The 20,119-nt window shown below is 47.4% G+C and overlaps 1 protein-coding gene across 2 annotated transcripts in view; it reads left to right on the top strand.

Moving 5' to 3' along the window:
* Positions 1–727: 727 nt before the first annotated feature.
* The window catches only part of mon2 (MON2 homolog, regulator of endosome-to-Golgi trafficking), a 129,100-nt gene continuing 109,708 nt past the window's right edge, over positions 728–20,119 (top strand). Inside the window, exon 1 of one of the 2 annotated variants that reach the window (XM_041215358.1) lies at positions 728–949. In XM_041215358.1, coding sequence (XP_041071292.1) covers positions 833–949 — 117 coding nt within the window. In that variant the 5' untranslated portion in view covers positions 728–832. The remainder of the gene's footprint in view (positions 950–20,119) is intronic. The other variant, XM_041215359.1, reaches the window with a different exon arrangement.

The raw sequence follows: 20,119 nt of genomic DNA on the forward strand, positions 1-20,119 counted from the left end.
CTTACTTAAGAAAGGATATACTTGCCATAGAGGGAGTGCAGCAAAGATTCAGCAGACTGATTCCCGGGATGGCAGGATTATTGTATGAGGTGAGATTGGGCCGACTAGGTCTGTATTCACTGGAGTTTGGAAGAATGAGAGGGGATTTCATTAAAACATATAAAATTCTAACAGGGTTGGACAGACTGGATGCAGGGATGATGTTTCCTCTGGCTGTGGGGTCTAGATCAAGGGGTCACAGTCTCAGGATACAGGGTAGACCATTTAGGACTGAGATGAGGAGAAACTTCTTCACTCAGAGGGTGGTGAACCTATGGAATTCCTCTTATCCATGTTGCTACATACTCTTGTTTGTCTTTACACAAATGCTGCCTGACCTGCGGAATCTTGTTTTAATTTTAAGAACAGGCGCTTTACTCCTCTAGTTTCGGGATTCCCGAGGACCCTATACAGTATTCTTCAAAAGGTAGGGGTGGGGGAGAGTGAACAGGTGGCGCTGGAGGCGGCCTCCGGCCCGAAAGGTGGCGCTGGAGGCGAGTTCTCCCGCGAGGTGGAGCTGGAGGCGACCTCCGGGCCGAGAGGTGGCGCTGGAGGCGACCTCCGGGCCGAGAGGTGGCGCTCGGGGCGAGCTCCGGCCCGAGAAACGACGCTAGGGGCGAGCTGCAGCCCAAGAGATTCGCGCGAACATCGCTTCCAGTCAGCCTGTGTTTACGGAAGTGCGGGTGACGTGTCGGCCGCGGTGGTTTGTGGGTGCGGCCTGCGCTCTGGAGTCGGGGCGACTCGCTCCTGAATTGGGGGGGGGGAGGGGGGCGACCCAATTGCCGGGCCCGAAATGAGGAAAATGTCCACCTCGTCCCCCGAAGCCGTGAAGAAGCTGCTGGAAAACATGCAGAGCGACCTGAGGAGCTTGTCGCTGGAATGTAGGAAGAAATTCCCCCCCGTCAAGGAGGTGAGAATAGGGAGGGAGGGAGGCTGGAGGGAGGGAGTGGGGAGGCTGGAGGGAGGGAGTGGGGAGGCTGGGGGAAGTCTGGAGGGAGGGAGTGGGGAGGGAGGGAGTGGGGAGGCTGGAGGGAGGGAGTGGGGAGGCTGGGGGAAGTCTGGAGGGAGGGAGTGGGGAGGCTGGAGGGAGGGAGTGGGGAGGCTGGAGGGAGGGAGTGGGGAGGCTGGGGAAGTCTGGAGGGAGGGAGTGGGGAGGCTGGAGGGAGGGAGTGGGGAGGCTGGAGGGAGGGAGTGGGGAGGCTGGAGGGAGGGAGTGGGGAGGCTGGGGAAGTCTGGAGGGAGGGAGTGGGGAGGCTGGAGGGAGGGAGTGGGGAGGCTGGAGGGAGGGAGTGGGGAGGCTGGAGGGAGGGAGTGGGGAGGCTGGAGGGAGGGAGTGGGGAGGCTGGAGGGAGGGAGTGGGGAGGCTGGAGGGAGGGAGTGGGGAGGCTGGGGGAAGTCTGGAGGGAGGGAGTGGGGAGGGAGGGAGTGGGGAGGCTGGGGGAAGTCTGGAGGGAGGGAGTAGGGAGGCTGGGGGAAGTCTGGAGGGAGGGAGTGGGGAGGGAGAGAATGAGACGGTTGGGGGGAGCGCACCAAGAATGAGGGAGAGACCCCCCTAGTGCAACGAGAGCAAGCGGGGAGAGAGACCATGGGACTCCTGCACCAACTAGGGGAGGAGAGAGAGCGGGGGAGACCTGCATTGACTAGGGGGGCAGTGAGGGAGAGAGCGAGGGACCCACACACTGACTAGGGAGAGAGTGAGGGACCCCTGTGCCAACTAGGGAGAGAGCAAGTGAGAGACCTCCTCACTGACTGGGGCCCTCGCACCAACTAGGGTGAGCGAGGAACCCCTGCACCGACTAGGGAGAGAGAGAGTGAGGGACCCCCACACTGACTAGGGAGAGAGGAAGGGATAGAGCGCCCGAGGGACCTCCGTGTCAACTAGGGTGAGAGAGAGTAAGGGACCCATGCACCGACTAGGGAGAGTTAGTAAGGGGACTCTGCATCGACTAGAGAGCATATGAAATAGGAGCAGAACAAGGCCATTCGGTCCCTTGACCCAACTCCCCCATTCGATAAGATCATGGCTGATCCACTTGTGTTTCAAATTCCACATTCCCATTTACCCCGATAACCTTTGATACCCTTGTCTAACAAGAATCTATCTACCTCTGCCTTAAAAAATATTCAATGATCCCACCTCCACGCCTTCTGAGGCAGAGAGTTCCAAAGTTGCACAACCCCCTGAGAGAAAAACATTCTCTTCATCTCTGTCCTAAAAGGGCAACCTCTAATTTTAAAACATTGCCCCCTCATTCTGGACTAACCCACAAGAAAAAACATACTTTCCACACCCACCTTGTCGAAACCAGTCAGGATCTTCAAATCAAGTCACCCCTCACTCTTTTAAATTCCAGTAGAAACAAGCCCAGTCTGTCCAACCTTCCCTCATAAGACAACTGCTCATTCCAGGTATCAATCTAGTAAACCTCCTCTGAACCACTTCCAACGCATTTGTATTCTTCCATAAATAAGGGGACCAAAACTGCACACAGTATTCAAGATGCATTCTCACCAATGCCCTGTTTAACATCCTTATTTTTATGTTCAATTCCTCTCGTAATAAAGGATAGCATTCCATGTGCCGCTTTAATTACTTGCTGTACCTGCATACTAACTTTTTGTGACTTGTGTACGAGAGTACCTAGATCCCTCTGCATCTCAAAATTCTGCAATCATTCTCTATTTAAGTAATGCTCTGCTTTTTTATTCTTCCTTCCAAAGTTGACAACTTCACATTTTCCCACATTAAACTCCATCTGCCAGATTTTTGCCCACTCACTCAAACTATCTATATCTGTCTGCAACCTCCTTATGTCCTCTTCACAACATACTTTCCTACCTATCTTTGTGTCATTTGCAAATTTAGCTACCATGCCTTCACTCCCCTCACCTAAGTCATTGATATAAATTATAAAAAGTTGAGGCCCCAGCACAGACTTCTGCGAGGCTCCACTTGTCACGTCCTGCCAATCAGACAAAGACCCATTTATGCATACCGTCTGTTTTCTGCCAGCCAACCAATCTTCTATCCATGCTAGTATGTTACCCCCCTACACCATAACTGTTTATTTTCTGCAGTAACCTTTGATGTGGCACCTTATTAAATGCCTTCTGGAAATCCAAGTACAGTATGCCTACAGGCTCCCCTCTTTCCATGGTGCATGTTATTCCTTTAGAGAACTAGAGGGAGATAGAGCGAGGGAAGCCCCCCCCCCATCGGCTAGAGAGAGTTTGAATGAAAGACCCCTGCACCGACTAGAGAGAGCGAACAAAGGACTCCCGCACTGACTGGAGAGGTTCGAGTGAGGGACCCCCACACTGACTCAGAGAGAAAGTGCAAGGTGCCCCACATCAATTAGAGAGAATTCAAGTGAGGGAGCCCCGCACCGACTAGAGGGAGAGCAAGCCTCTGAGTGACCCCTGCACTGACTGGAATGTGCAAGAGAGAGAGCGACGGACCCCCACACCAGCTAGAGCGAGAGTTTGAATGAGGGACCCCCCGCATTGACTTGAGTGAGAGTGTGAAGGAGCCCCACATCAACTAGAGATAGAAAAAGACACCCCTAATATTGACTATGGAGAGACAGCCTGATGTAACACTGTTGCTGGGGATTGACACCGGAAGGGCTCCTGTAAGAGTGTTGTTGACCCCTTCATTGTGTAGCATGGGAAAGAGGGAAACACAAAACCCTGCTGGAACTTGCATGAGTGTGACGCTGCTACTGAGACTGGCATAAGACACACTGCTGTCCAGAGCAGTGAGGGAGTAAATGCAGTACTTGCAGATGAAAGTGTCCCATGTTCACAGGGATATAATTCCAGTCACCTTACAGGTGAACTGGCTCTCTCACACACTGGATCTGATTGCAAACCTCTATTATTGTGGTGATGAACAGTTAAACAAGCCTGGGTTAGTTGATTAAATGTGTTTTTCAACATGGTCCAAACCAGCTGAAGTTTGCTTACTTTAATAGAGTTCAGTGTCTCAGTAATGCGATAACAATGCACGATTAAAGCTCCGGAACAATATTCAATTAATCTGTTTCATTATTGATAGAAATTGCGAGTGGTATTATTAAAATATCACTTTCCTGGGAAGATCTAGCAAGCTCCCCAGCACACTCCAGAACTTTTACAGGCAACTTATATAATATCAGTTAGTAAAGAACCACTGTGAACGTTGTTACTGTTGGAATGGTTCTCGCTATTGACAATATTGTTCCTGTCAAGCAGTGCAGGGCGTATTGCTATATAAGTGCAAGATGTTGTTATTGATAAGGAAATAGAGTCCGTTCCTTGGAGCTAGTTTGTAGCTTGAACCTTAGTTCATATTGCATGCATTTTGTTTAAAAAAAAAACTTGTATTTATACAGCGCCTTTCAGGACTTCCTGAAGTGCTTTTGAAGTGTAGATGCTTTTGTATTGTAGGAAATGTGGCAGCCAATTTGCACACATCAAGCTCTCTTAAACAGCAATGAAATATTGAGCAGATAACTGGCTTTATAATGTCGCTTAAGGGACCAATATTGATCAGGACACCAAGGATAATTCCTCTGCTCGTCTTCGAAGCCTGCCGTGGATTCTTCTACATACAATTGAGGGGCTGAATTTTACTGGCCACCTGTGGGTGAGAAAACAAACAGGTGGATGTGTAAATTGGGGTGCCGTGGCATAATTGGCATGCCCGCCTCAACATGATTTGCAGGCAGTGGGGGAGGCATCGGGTGGGTTGCATGCCCGCGGCCCAATTGAGGCCCTTAAATGAGCAATTGATGCCCAGCTAAGGGCCTCATCCCAATGCTGCTCTGATTTAACAGGCTGTACAAGAGGCCTGAGCCCAACCTGTAGCTCAGCAGGATTTACCCTGCAGCTGCTGTAAAAAGATTGGGGGTGCACAGTGCCACCTTCCTGGGCCCCGTGTGGCAATCTGAGGCCTCTGCCACAGTTTTGTCTCCCCAATCTCCCACTCCTACCCTGTACAACATGGTCCCCAGGCCCCTTGCCGGGGCCTTCCAATCCTGCCTCAGTGTGATCCCAGACTTACCTGGGTTTTGTGGCATCCGTGGTTTCTGACCCTCCTCGGCCTCCTGCAATGCTGGCAGTGGTCACCGATCCTGGTAAGCCACAGATGCACGGAAGCCCTACCTTATATTTATTAAAGGGCCTTTGCCAAAAAAAATTAAAGTGGGGTGCGCTGGCCAAGCAGAGGCAGGTTTGCCCCTGACATTTATGCTAAAGTGTTGGGAACCCGCTCTTAGGTATAATCCAGCCCTAGAATGCTGACAGGACCTCAGTTTAACATATCATCCGAAATATGACACATCGAACAGTTGCATTACTTATTGACTCAGTGCTACACTGGAGTGTTAGCCTGGATTTTTGTGTTCAAGACTCTTGAACCTACAACTTCCTGGCTCAGGCGAAAGCACTACCAACTGAGCCAAGGCTGGTGCCCCGAATGGTATTTTGATATTAAAATAACAAGATCAAAATTAAGAGATCAAAATGACAACCATTGCAGATGTGAATTCTACATTCTGACAGTGACTAATCTGGGAAAACAAAGAGCTTCATTGGTTGTATTATGCTTCAGGGCATCCGGAGGTTATGACAAGCACTATATAAATGCAAATTTCTTTTTAATGCTCATAACATAGAGCTTCCCCCATCTGGAGCCCTGATTTGTGCTTGGTTTTGGTTTGTATTTATGCTGTGGTTCCCCAACAGCGATGCCAACAACTTATATAATGCCTTTAACGTAATAAAACATCTCGAGCCATATCACTGGAGCATTATGAAGCAAAATTTGAGATTGAGCCACGTTAAAAAGATGCTAGATCACTAAAATTTTGGCCAAAAAGGCAGTTTTTAAGGAGCATCTTAAAGGAAGAAAGAGGTGGAGAGGTTTAGGGAGGAATTTCAGAGCTTAACTGAAGGCACACCAGCCAGTGGTGGAGCAATTAAAATCAAGGATTCTCAAGTGGCCAGAATTGGAAAGGCGTAGATATCTTGGAGGGTTGTGGGACTGGAGGAGATTACAGAGATAAGGAGGGGCAAGACCATGGATTTAAAAACAAGGATGGGAATTTTAAAACTGAGGTGCTGCTTAACTGGATGCCAGTGCAGGTCAGTAAACAGGACTTGGAGCGCGTTAAGGTGCTGGCAGCAGCACTTTGGATCATTTCAGGTTTATGCAGTGTGGAACATGGGAGGCCAGCCAGGAGAGCATTGGAATAGTCAAGTTTAGAGGTAACAAAGCCATAGATCAGGGCTTCAGCAGCATAAGATCGGAGGCAGGGCGGAGTTGGGCAATGTCACCAGGGTGGAAGTAGGAGTTCTTAGTGATATGTGGTAGGAAGCTCATCTCAGAATCAAATACCACACCGAGGTCAGGAACAATCTTTTACCATTCTCAATCGGTGGAAGACGTTGCTGACTGCTCAGTTTACATCCTGCTCGATCGATCATGGTCTGCACTATTTTATTTAACTGAAGGTTGTTAAGGGGGGAGACTGTTGTGTCATCATGCAATGTAGAATTTCAGACACTCTCTGTCTCCATTTGATTTCCATAGCTTTCATTTGGAAAGAAAATAAAAGTGCAATTCCAAGGGTTTGAATAAAGTATTTTATATTTAACCATATTCGCTCAGACATTGCATCCCATGGCACCCTTTAAAGCCAAGTGTTGAGATATTTTAATCATTCTAAAAACTTAATGAGTATAGTTATTTTATTTATAAACATTTATATCTTACATAGATTGTAAGAATCAGTAATGAATTAGTGCTACCTCCGGTTTTCTTTTGAAACCACAATTGGCCATTCACCTTTTCCACCTGTGGAATCAAACCTTATTACAGGTTTTGTACCTCAACCTCCATCACTAGCTCGATGATCTGTCATTACCTCATTACTGTAGTAGGATCTCGCCGTGCACAATTTGGCTCCTGTGTTTCCTACATTATAGCAGTGCCTAAATTTCAACAAGTACATCAATGGCTGTAAAGCATGTTCAGCCATCCTGGTGGGTGAATGATGTGATGTAAATGCAAGTTTCGTTCTTTTTCTTCCTTAATTTCAAAAACATCTATTTATTGTATATTGCTATAGACAAGGAATAACCCAATAGCTTGTCTTTTGGTGAAGATTTCTTCCATTCCTCCAAGTGAGAGAACACTCCTTTCTCCCAATCCCCACTATTGACCCTCAAGAGAGATTAATTGAATTGGTTTCCTGAGCTGCCAGGAAAACCTTCAGATTTGTGGCCAGGACAAAATGTAGAGAAAGATATGCACCCACAGATGCAAAGTTAAACTTCTTCATCTTCAAAAGCAAACTGGAAGTGGGCACCAACTCGTTATTGACTCTTAAGATGAAACCCATCCCTTCCTTCAGAACAGTTTTCAAGATCCAAGGAGATGGATCTCTTTGAGGTAGAGAAAGTGCCTTTTAAGTCCTGCTCTGCTAAATCGCACTTGAAAATATAATCTTTACACAATGCAGAAAGCTGGATTGTGTGTGCTAGCAACAGTGGAGCCAGAAGCCCAAGCCCTATGTCTATAATGCCCCTTTCTGCCCAGATTCTGCTGATTTCCAACCCTTCTAGACTAAATATAATTCCTTTCATTCTGTTTAAGTCCTAAAGTCAAGTTGTCCACCTTTCTCCAGATGTAAGAAACATATGTAAACCCACAGATCCTAACTGTCTGTATCCCCAGCATCTCTCTGAAAGAAGAATCAGGAGATAACAATCATGCACCAACTATGCCCTCAGCCTAGGGTGACAACAAGACAAAAAGTTGTGTTACTCTGTTCCCCAGGTAATTTGAGCAATCCTCTGGGATTGCTAAATGGGATAGATTTCGAACAGACCTAACACCTCAAGATTGGGCATCCATGAGGCGCAGTGGACCATCAGCAGCAGCAGAATTGTACTCGCACGTAATCTGTAACCTCATGGTCCAGCATATCCCCCACTCTGCTGTTACCATCAAGCAAGGGGATAAATCCTGGCTCAATGAAGAATGCAGGAGGGCATGCCAGGACCAGCATCAGGCATACCGAAAAATGAGGTGTCAACCTGGTGTAGCTGTAACACAGAACTACTTGCATGCCAGACAACATAGGCAGCAAGTGATAGACAGAGCTAAGCAATCCCACAACCAATGGATCAGATCTAAGTTCTGCAGTCCTGCCACATCCAGTTGTCAGTGGTGGTGGACAATTAAACAACTCACTGGAGGAGGAAGGTTCAAATATCCCCATCCTCAATGATAGGGGAGCCTAGCACATTGGTGCAAAAAAATAAGGCTGAAGCATTTGCTACCATCTTCAACCATCAGTGCTGAGTGGATGATCCATCTTGCCCTCCTTTGGAGGCCCCCGGCATCACGGTTGCCAGTCTTCAGCCAATTCGATTCACTCCACGTTATATGTCTACTGCAAAGGCTCTGGGCCCTGCCAATATTCGTGCAATAGTACTGAAGACTTGTGCTTCCGAACTTGCCGTGCCCCTAGCCAAGCTGTCCCACTACAGCTACAATGTTGGCATCTACCCAGCTATGTGGAAAATTGCCCAGGTATGTCCTGTCCACAAAAAGCAGGACATATCCAACCTGGCCAATTACCATCCCATCAGTCTACTCTCGAACATCGGTAAAGTAATAGAAGGAGTTATCAACAGTGTTATCAAACAGCACTTGCTTAGCAATACCTGCTCACTGAACCAGTTTGGGTTCCACCAGGGCCATTCAATTCCTGACCTTATCAAAGCCTTGGTTCAAACAAAAGAGCTGAACTCCCGAAGTGAGGCGAGAGTTACTGCCCTTGACACCAAGGCTGCATTTGACCAAGTGTGGCATCAAGGAGCCCTAGCAAAATGAGTCAATGGGAATTGGAGGGAAAACTCTCCATTGGTTAGAGTCATACCTAGCCCAAAGGAAGATGGTTGTGGTTGTTGGAGGTCAGTCATTTCAGCTCCAGGACATCATTGCAGGAGCCCCTCAGGGTTGTGTTCTAGGCCCAACCATGTTCAATTGCTTCATCAATGACCTTCCTGCCATCATAAGGTCAGAAGTGGGGACGTTCAATGATGATTGCACAATGTTCAGTACCATTCTTGACTCCTCAGATACTGAAGCAGTCCATGGCCAAATGCAGCAAGACCTGGACAATATCCAGGCTTGGGCTGACAAGTTTCAAATAACATTCGTGCCAGGCAATGACCATCTCCAACAAGAGAGAATCTAACCATTGCTCCTTGATGTTGAGTTGGGAGGTGATCATTGGCTTGGGAGGAAGGGTGGAGATGCATGTGGTTGGGGTAGGAGAGTTGGTATAAGAACTGCTTTTTTAAGAAAACTACGGTACAGCAATTTTTAAAATAAGTCCAGAGGTTTAACTAAGTACTGAAAGTTACATGAAGAGCCATTAGTCATAGATCATGCTGACATGGCAGCAGAATCAAACAAACTGCTGAACGGTTGCATGGAATGGAATTTACTTGAGGGGGCAGCGGCCTGACTAGAGTTACAAAGATCATTTGAGATTGTTGAAAAGTTGAAAATATGTACATAGATAGGACTAAACCTATAAAACCAAAGGGGTTTTGCACACAACCTGATTTGAATGACAGTGGCTCATCTTGCATTTTCAGATTTTGCAATGTCATTCGATGAGCTGTTTTACTTTGGAAACTTGAAAGTGTAAAATACAAATTGGATCATGTTTTTGGATATTGTATAGAAAAAGAAAGACTTGCATTAATATAGTGCCTTGCCCAACCTAAGGTCTTCCCAAAGTGCTTAACAGCTACTGAAGTACTTCTGATGCATATTCACTGTTATAACTTAAACACAGTTTGTGCACAGCAAGCTCCCACAAGCAGCAATGTGATAATGATGAGATAATTTCTTTTGTGACACTGACTGAGGGATAAATAATGGCCAGAACACAGGGGATAACTCCCCCATTCTTCTTCTAAATAGCAATGTACTTGAGAGGAGGGAGACGTGACCTCAGTCCAATGCCTCATCTGAATGATGGCACCTCTGACAATGCTGCACTCTCTCAATATTGCACTGGAGTTCAGTCTAGATCTTCATGCTCAAGTCGCTGGAGTGGGACTTGACAACTTTCTGGCTGAGTGCTGCTAACTGAACCTTACTACCACTTCCAAGAAGCAGGCCTGCCTCTGAGGGATATTGTTTTGCCTGGGGGGGCGGGATTGGGGGTGTGTGGATTGCTTAGCAGCAGCATGTATTGTCTTTCTGGTTTTGCTGCTTCTGTGCCAAAATCCTAACTTTTTCTGGTGCTTTCCATTTCTATTTCTTTCAAACCTTAGTTCAGTTGCTGACGATGTTTCTGCTTTGAATGAGTCAGGGTAAAATTTGCTTCATGCTTTGCCAGAGAGCAGGGTAAATTGGGATCTACAGTGACTTACAAAATTTTTCCTTCTAAGAAATTTAAGACACTGCCATTTTGAAGAAAGAGCTGGTATACATTGGTAAGCGCAATTAGTATATTTTGCAAATGTAATCGTTGTTACAGGCTATATTTTATGCATGAAGGGTAGTTATTAAGCTTAACTGGAAATCATAGATGCATATTTAACTTAGTTGCAGCAGTGTGTGCGTGTGCACATGCGCATGGTCCAGTTGACACCTTTTATAGAGCTGTCCTTGTATAATTGCTTTCTCGACTTAACTCCAACAGTTAACCATGTGATGACTATGTTTGACCTTTATTCACAGTATGGCCACTTAGTGATCCCAAGCCACTGCTGTAATAGTGACTACATTCCATTATTGGACTGTCGGTATTGTTCATGCAACGATGATGCACAATAATGAAGTTGTTGTATTCCACTGCTTGCCATGAATAATTATTCACCATGTACTAATGAAAAAAGCAGTAAAACATTGGATCCAATATATCAGTACAGTGAATGATTGAGATTTTACACTCTTGCACTGTTCTGCAGTTTAGATTCCTTTTGATATTTACAGATTAACAAATAACTCAGTACATCGAAGACTGCACTGGACCGCAATGGTAGTGACAGAATGAAACAAAGGCACTTTGCACCACACTATGGTTGCAGTGTTAATGCAGCTGAATACACCAATTTAATGTGGACTTACAAGGGAATCCATAAGTCCTAGCAGCATTATTAAGAGGAAAAATAAAGTAAGCAGAAGGGAATTGAAGCAATCACAGAGCTAAGCAACCAATAAAAATGCACAGCTTATTTGCTGCTTCTCTTGTGGGAAGGCATGCCTGCTCGGAGGGCACCCCTTGACATCTATGCTGTGATTAAGGTCTCTAGCTCAACAGAAGATAAACCTACATCTTAACCACTATCACTTCACATCACTGTGCCTTGTCAAAGTGCTACTTTTCAAATTGTTCTTAGATTTTTCAGATTCGATGAGGGTAATGAATGGAGAAGTGCACCATAAGAGCAGGATATTTTCTATGTTTCATTGTTTTTAGCAGCCTCTACTTTGCTTCAAAGCTCAGATAGCCCGTGGCATATTGGGTGCCCTTTTGAAGGGCTAGTTTTTACTGTTACACCGTCCATCTACGAAAATGTCAATTTGTTATTTAGTGATAGGTGAAACACACAGAATCTTTCGAAGTTTTGGGATTCCTGGTGTTTGTGGATTAAAGTAAATTAGCATTGTCTCTTAAGTTTGATGTAGATGTGTTTGATTACTAATTTTTGAATAACACTAATTCTATTGCCAATATGGGTAAACTGTGCGTAAGCTAGCCTTCTAAATGAGTTGGTAACAGCCCAAAGATTCACTGATAGGTTGCTATAGCAGGTTTATGATACTTCTGGCTGAAGATTTTTTTATGGCAGGTTTGCAATTAGCAACAGTGGAACAGTACACGAGCTATGATTTTAAACCAGATTGTAATCTGTCCAGAGGCAGTATTTTCCACTCAAGCAATGCCTGATTTTATTTTTTTTCAAAATAATCCCATTTAAAAAGAATACTGCGGATGCTGGAAATCTGAAATTAAAACATCAAATGCTGGAAACACCTCAGCAGGTTATGTTAGCATCCGTGGAGAGAGAAACAGGCCTGTGACCTATCATCAGAACTGGGAAAAGTTAGAGATGTAATAGGTTTTGAGCAAGGGGTGGATGAGACATGGGCAAAAGGTGAAGGGGTGGAAGACTAGAGAGATTGGAAGACAGAAGAGTTTGTGATGGTGATGGGGCAAGAAAAGGAAAAAAAGGAACAAAACATGCAGCTGAACAGGTGCACTGCTGGCCAAAAGCAAAAAAAAAGAGAAAAACTGAAACATGCAAAGAAAAGGAAACAATGGGTGCAGAAATTATGGTCTGAAATTGTTGAACTCAATGTTAAATCTTGCAGGGATGTACTCTGCCTAATTGGAAAATGAGGTGCTGCTCCTCAAGCTTACATTTAGCTTCACTGGAACAGTGAAAAGCAGAACATTTTTATTGGAAGCCATTTTATAGTCATTTGCAGGTGGGGAGTAAATGTGGTCAGCAAATGTGGTCACCATCAGCCTTTTCTCAAACATCAAGAGGAATCGTTAACTTCAGTGAACCATGAAGATTTCAGCACAGAATGAGGCCACTTGGCCCACTGTGCTTCTGCTACCTTCACATTGTTGTCTTTTAAAAAAAAAACACAAATAGGTAGAATATGTCATTAAGGAAGCAGCTGTCAACTGCACACTGTTATTAAGTTGGAGTTCATGGAGGTGCTGTTCTCAGGAATAAGATGAAAAACAAAGACATACACCAGGCGTTGAGGTGGACGCCAAACACCCCATTGCAATATTCAAAGAAGAGCAGAGTCTTTTTGGTGTTTTTTAAACTCATTCATGGGAGCAGAGCATCACTGGCAAGGCCAGCATTTAATGCCCATCTCTCTGGGCCAACATTCTGTCTTTGGGCAGTGGTATTGAAAGCGGATCAGCTGGTTAATTAAAAAGACAAGGAGGGAAACTGCAAATGTTGTAAATCTGAAACACAAAATGCCGCAAGCATTCGTTAGGTCAGGCAGCATCTGGAGAGAGAACACCGCATTAGCGTTTCAGTTTATTCCATTCATTAAATTGAAATAGTAACTCTGTTTCTCTTGCACAAATGCTGCCTTTCCTGAGTCTTTCCATCATTTTCTGTTTTTATTCCCATTGGTTTTTTTTTGCAAAAATATACTTTATTCATAAATCTTCAAAAACATTTCGAACCATTTCAAATCACCATTACAAAAATACAAACAGGTTCAACTTTTACAACATGAAACACAAGGTGTATCAGAAAAAACAATGAATATTTCAATCATTGGCAGACATACATTTTAATCTGTACAGCCTGAGGGGCTCTTTACAGTTCCCAGCCCCCCAGTGCACTGTGGCAGAAAGGTCTTAGGCAGCGACCCTTCCCCATTGCGCCTTTGCGGTGGCTGCCCCAAGCTTAACTATGTCCCTCAGCACGTAGTCCTGGACCTTGGAAAGTGCCAGTCTGCAACACTCGGTCGGGGACATCTCTTTGCGCTGGAAAACCAACAAGTTTCGGGCAGACCAAAGAGCGTCTTTCACCGAGTTGATGATCCTCCAGCTGCAGTTGATGTTTGTCTCGGTGTGTGTCCCTGGGAACAGCCCGTAGAGCACAGAGTCCTCTGTCACAGAACTGCTCGGGATGAACCTCGACAGCAACCACTGCATCTCTCTCCAGACCTTCTTTGCAAAGACACAATCTACAAGGAGGTGAACAACGGTCTCTTCCCCACCACAGCCACCTCGAGGGCAACGTGCAGAGGGGATGAGACTCCTGGAATGTAGGAAGGATCTTACAGGGAGGGCCTTTCTCACCACCAGCCAAGCTACATCTTGGTGTTTGTTGGAAAGTTCTGGTGATGAGGCATTCTGCCAAATGACTTTGTCAGTCTGCTCAGGGAACCATCCCACAGGATCCACCCTCTCCTTTTCCCTCAGGGCCTTTAAGACGTTACATGCCGACCACTGCCTGACGGACTTGTGGTCGAAGGTGTTTCTCTGCATAAATTTTCCCACGAGGGACAGGTGGTACGGCACAGTCCAACTACTTGGAGCGTTCCGCGGCAGCGTGGCCAGACCTATCCTTCGCAACACCGGGGACAGGTAGAGCCTCAGCGTGTAGTGACACTTGGTGTTTGCGTACTGAGGGTCTATGCACCGCTTGATGCAGCCGCACACAAAGGTGGCCATTAGTATGAGGGCGATGTTGGGCACGTTTTTTCCCCCTTTATCTAGAGGCTTGTACATCGTGTCCGTGCGGACACGATCCATTTTCGACCTCCAGATAAAGCGGAAGATGGCTCGGGTGATCGCCACCACACAGGAGTGTGGAATGGGCCAGACCTGCGCCACATACAGCAACAGCGAGAGTGCCTCACACCTGATGACCAGGTTCTTACCCGCAATGGAGAGGGAGCGTCGCTCCCACATGCCCAGTTTCCTTTTCACCATAGACACTCGCTCCTTCCAGTTTCTAACGCGTGCCCTGGTCCCTCCGAACCATATCCCCAGCACCTTCAGGCCATCAGCCCTGACAGTGAAGGGGACAAAGGATCTGTCAGCCCATTTCCCAAAGAACATGACCTCGCTCTTCCCACGATTAACCTTGGCTCCCGAGGCCAGTTCGAAACGGTCGCAGATGTGGATAAGTCTGTGCACCGACAGCGGATCCGAGCAGAAGACGGCGACATTGTCCATGTACAGGGAGACTTTGATCTGAGTGCCTCCACTACCTGGGATCGTCACTCCTCTTATGCCCGGATCCTTCCTGGTGGACTTAGTAAAGGGTTCTATGCAACACACGAAAAGAACAGGCGAGAGAGGGCAGCCCTGCCTGACTCCAGATTTAATAGAAAAGCTATCTGATTCCCACCCATTGATTGAGACTGCACTACTGATGTTAGTGTAGAGCAGTTGGATCCAATTGCGAATTCCCTCCCCAAACCTCATTTTGGAGAGCACACCCACCATATAGGTGTGCGATATTCTGTCAAAGGCCTTCTCCTGATCCAAGTTGATGAGGCAGGTATCCACATCCCTGTCCTGTACATAGGCAATCGTATCCCTGAGCAGCACGAGGCTGTCAGAGATCTTCCTGCCCGGCACAGTGCAGGTCTGGTCAGGGTGGATCACCAATTCCAGAGTGGATTTGACCCGATTAGCGATGACCTTGGACAGAATTTTATAGTCCACATTCAACAGTGAAATGGGTCGCCAATTTCTAATTTCCTCCCTTTCCCCCTTGTGCTCATAGATGAGGGTGATAATGCCTTTCCTCATGGATTCTGACATACTGCCGGCCAGGAGCATACTCTCGTACACTCCTAGCAGATCTGGGCCGATCCAGTCCCACAGAGCCAAATACAATTCCGCCGGCAAGCCATCGCTTCCGAGAGTTTTACTCTTCTCGAAGGACTCAAGGGCCTCAGTCAGTTTGTCCAGACTCTCCCGTGTACTGTCATCTAAGACCTCCGTGATAGAGGACAGGAAGGACTGGGAGGCCGTGCTGTCTGTGGGCTTCACGTCATATAATCCGGCATAGAAGGATTTGCTAATCCTCAAAATGTCAGATTGCAATGACTTTACTGAACCATCTTCTTCCTTCAGGCTGCTGATCACAGAGCTCTCTCTGTGTACCTTTTGGAAGAAGAAACGTGAGCACATCTCATCCTGCTGCACGGAGCGGACTCTGGAACGGAAAATGATCTTGGAGGCCTCCGAGGCAAAGAGCGAGGCTTGCTGGCTCTTCACCTCTTGGAGTTCCTCCTTGATATCGACCACAGCCAGAGCAGATTCTGCATGTTTTCCTGGAGTCGGGACATTTCCCTCTGTTCCTTTCTAGCTTTCTGGGTGCCTTTGAGGACGAAAAACCTCTTGATGTTTCCCTTGATCGCTTCCCACCAGTGTGTCAGTGTCGCAAAGTGGGGTTTCATGGTTCTCCAACCTTTGTAATCCCTCTTGAGCTCCTCAATGTTTTCTGAGGTCAGCAGTTGCACGTTTAGCTTCCATGCCCCCCTGCCAACCCTCTGGTCCTTCTCTAAGTGACAGTCAGCCAGTAGGAGGCAGTGGTCAAAGAAGAACACCGGCTTGACGTCGGTGGATCTGACTGCGAATGCATGGGACACAAACAGGAAATCTATCCTGGAACAGACGGACCCGTCAGGCCGCGACCAGGTGTATCTACGCTGCGCTCCATCTGCAGGGTTGCTGAAGACGTCGTGCAGCTTGGCATCCTTTACTGTTTCCATCAGGGATCTGGACATAGCGTCCAATCTGCTGTCGGCCCTGCCTGATCGTCCAGCCGCATCGATGATGCAGTTGAAGTCACCGCTCAGAATGACCGGTCTGGAGGTCGCCAGCAGCAGTGGGAGCTGCTGAAAATCCTCCAGCCGCTCAGCCCCTTGTGACGGGGCGTAGACGTTAATTAAACGGAGTGGAGCATTCTTGTACATTACGTCTGCTACGAGGAGGCGCCCGCCCACCACCTCCTTAACCTGGGAGACGGTGAAGCTGCCTCCCCGCAGCAGAATACCCAGGCCGGAGGAACGAGAGTCGTTTCCTCCCGACCAAATCGATGGCCCATGGGACCACCATCGTGACCATTGCCTGTAGGAGCTGAGGTGCAGTATCGCACACTCCTGCAGAAATAACAGGTCAGCTTTGACCTTGGCAAGGTAGTCCAAGGTCGCAACACATCGCATAGTAGATTTAATGCTACGCACATTTATGGATACAATCTTTACACCCATTTTAAAGCAGTTAGTCGCTTACCAAATCTGTTGTCTCTGAGAGTTCCTTCATGCCCATGGTGTGCTCAAATTGCTTCACTTGGGATGGGCTGAGGAAAGCGTCCTGAACCTCCCCATTGGCGGTGTTCTGCTTGGGTGGCATCTGGGGGTCTGTGCAGAGAGCAGGGTTTGAAATGTCCTCTGTTGGAGAAGCTTCTCCAATCCTCTCCCCCTCTGGGGCGTTGCTGCTCCCGGCTTCCCGGAGCTGGGGTGCGCTGAGCCCCTCACTGCTCCCAGATTCCTGGGGTTGTGGTGCACTGGCCTCTTTGGGTTGTGGGCCAAGTTGGGGTGCGCTGGTCTCCTCATTGTCTCCAATGTTCTGGAGCTTGGGTGTCTCGTCCTCCAACTCCCTAGCGTTTTGCCGCTTCTTCTGTTGGCGCCACCCTGGCACTTCTTCGTCTGAAGAGCTGCTGCTCTTGTTATCCGTGTTGGATAGGAGACGCCTCTTGACTCTTGTCTGGGAAGTGGCTTGGTTTCTTTTTAGCCCCTTCTTCCTTTTGGCTCTCTTCACCAGCTGCCACTCCCCCTGCTGCTTTCCCACTGCTGCCTCCTCCTCCTCCGTTGATTCGCTCTCCTGAGGAGTGGGAGGATCAGGGGGCAGTGCTGTTGATTGGCTGTCTGTTGCCCCAATCTTTTCCTCCACCTTGTCTCTCTCTGTGTCCTCCTTTGTCCCGTTGTTCTCCCTGGGGGCCTTGGTGGTTGGAGTGACACGAGGCATTTCTTCTGCTTCCCCCTCGTTGGCTTTAGCTGCCTGTGCATAAGTACGGCAACGTTTGGGGCAGGTCTTGTAGGGGTGACTTGCCTCGCCACACAGGTTGCAGCACTTAGCCTGTTTACAATCTTTTGTCTGGTGCCCTTCCTTTTTGCAGTTCTTACAGAGGACGGCGCTGCAGTTGGCCGCCACATGACCAGACTTGCCGCATGAGCGACAAAGTTTGGGTTGCCCAGCGTAGACAAGGTACCCACGGCTTCCCCCGATAGCGAATCTGGAAGGGGGGTGGAAAACGGCTCCCTTACCGTCGGTCTTGAGCGTTACCTTAACCTGGCGTTTACATGTCCAGATCCCCAAATTATCTTTAACTTCAGTGCAGCTCCCAACCTTATCGAAGTACCTGGTAAGGAAGGTGAGCACGTCAACGACAGGGACGTCGGGGTTGTACAGATGCACAGTCGCAACCCGTTCACGATGCAACGGTAGAACAAAGAGCGGCTCCGCCATCAGGATCTTCACTTCTGGCAGGTCTTTCTTTTCCTCAAACACCTTCAGGAGTTTGACACAAGCTGCCACGTGCTTGAAGGTCACATCAAAGAAACCAGCGCTGGGGAAATCCTGTAGGCAGTAGATCTCCGCAGCCTCGAAACCACACAGCTTGAATAGGATCCTCTTGGTGAAGAAGGTCCTATCCATTCCTGTTCCTTGCTCGCTGGCCTTCACCATGACTCGGATGGTGTTAGGTACCCCATGGTAAGGGGTTTGACTGGTTATAGCCATTGCTCTTTCCCTGGCAGAAACGCGATCCTGGGAGAACCTCCTTCTTGATCAATGTCTCTCCCCTGCCAGGTAAGTTTTTATTTCCATTGGTCAATCAAGACTTGCCAATAGAAATTAGATGAATATCTGCGAAATGGCCACAGCCTTTGCCCTTCCAGCAACAGGTGCTGCACTTCAGAGTAATTAGTTGCTTGTGTAGGTGGTTCTGAGTATTAGCTACAAGGTGTTACATAGATGCATTGTTTTCTTTTATAGCTTACAGTGAAGGGGGAAAGTCTGTACACCCAGAGAGCACAGAACTGCATAGCTGGCCTATGCAAACAAGCTTAAGCCACCTGATTCACCAGCGGCCAATAATCATGGCTACTTGTGTGGCTAGCAAATCTGTTTCTGGTTACATTGCCACTGGGGTTGGTAACGTCATTGAAAACCAACTTTTTGATATTGGCGCAGCCTTCAAAGGCAGGAAGGCCACCTTGGTTCTGCATTTAGCATGAAAAGGGATAATGTAAATGCAGCATTAAAATGAAAAGGAACCTAGCATTCTCTGGCTGGTGGTGAAGATGGAGATGTTTGGGTAAGTTCCCAGCATCAAGTGACTGGTATTGATTTTACACACATTCTTTGTATTATGCAACTATCCTGCACTGACTGCATTTGCTGGAGAAATCACCCCTGCTTTTTTTTGATTTGTTCATGGGATATGGGCATTGCTGGCTAGCCAGCATTTATTGCCCATCCCTAAGAGACCCTGAGAAGCTGGTGGTGTGCTGCCTTGAACCGCTGCAGCTCATGTGTTGTAGAAACACATACACTGCTGTTAGGAAAGGAGTTCCAGAATTTTGACCCAGCGACAGTGAAGGAATGAAGAGAGAGTTCCAAGTCCGGATGGCATGTGGCTTGGAGGGGAATTTGCAGGTGTTGGTGCATCTGCTGCCCTGGTCCTTCGAGCTGGTAGAGGTTGTGGGTTTGGAAGGTGCAGTTGAGGGAGCCTTGGTTAGTTACTGCAGTGCATCTTGTAAGTTGTACATACTGCTGCCACTGTGTCCCGCTGGTGGAAGGAGTGAACGTTTAAGGTGGTGGATGGGGCGCTAATCAAGCAGGCTGCTTTTTTCCTGGATAGTGTCAAGCTTCTTAAGTATTGTTGAAGCTTCACTCATCCAGGCAAGTGGAGAGTATTCCAGCACGCTCCTGACTTGTGCTTTGTAGATGATGGACAGGCTTTGCTTGGTGGACAAGCAAGCGACAATTGCTTGGTGCACCTGCATGCTAACTTTCAGTAACTCATGAACAAGGGCACCGAGGTCTTTTTGGACACCCGCACTCCCCAACTCCTCTCCATTTAAGAAATATGCTGCCTTTCTGTTTTTTCTATCGATGTGAATGTCAGGAGATGAGTTACTCTCTGCAGAATTCCAGGCCTCTGACCTCTTATAGCCACAGTTTTTATGTGGCTGGTCCCGTTCAGTTCCTAGTCAATGGCAGCCCCCAGGATGTTGATAGTGATGCCAATGAATGTCAAGAGGACATGGTTAATTTCTCTCTTGTTGGAGATGATCATTGGCCAGCACCTGTGTGGCGCAAATATAACTTGTCACTTATCTGTCCAGGTCTTGCTGCATATGGACACAGACTGCTTCAGTATCTGAGTCGTCACAAATGGTACTGAACACTGTGCAATCATCTGCGAACATCCCTACCTCTGACTTTATGATGGAGGTAAAGTCATTGATGAAACAGCTGAAAATGGTTGG

Source organism: Carcharodon carcharias, chromosome 21 (assembly GCF_017639515.1).
Source record: "Carcharodon carcharias isolate sCarCar2 chromosome 21, sCarCar2.pri, whole genome shotgun sequence".
NCBI lineage: Eukaryota > Metazoa > Chordata > Chondrichthyes > Lamniformes > Lamnidae > Carcharodon > Carcharodon carcharias.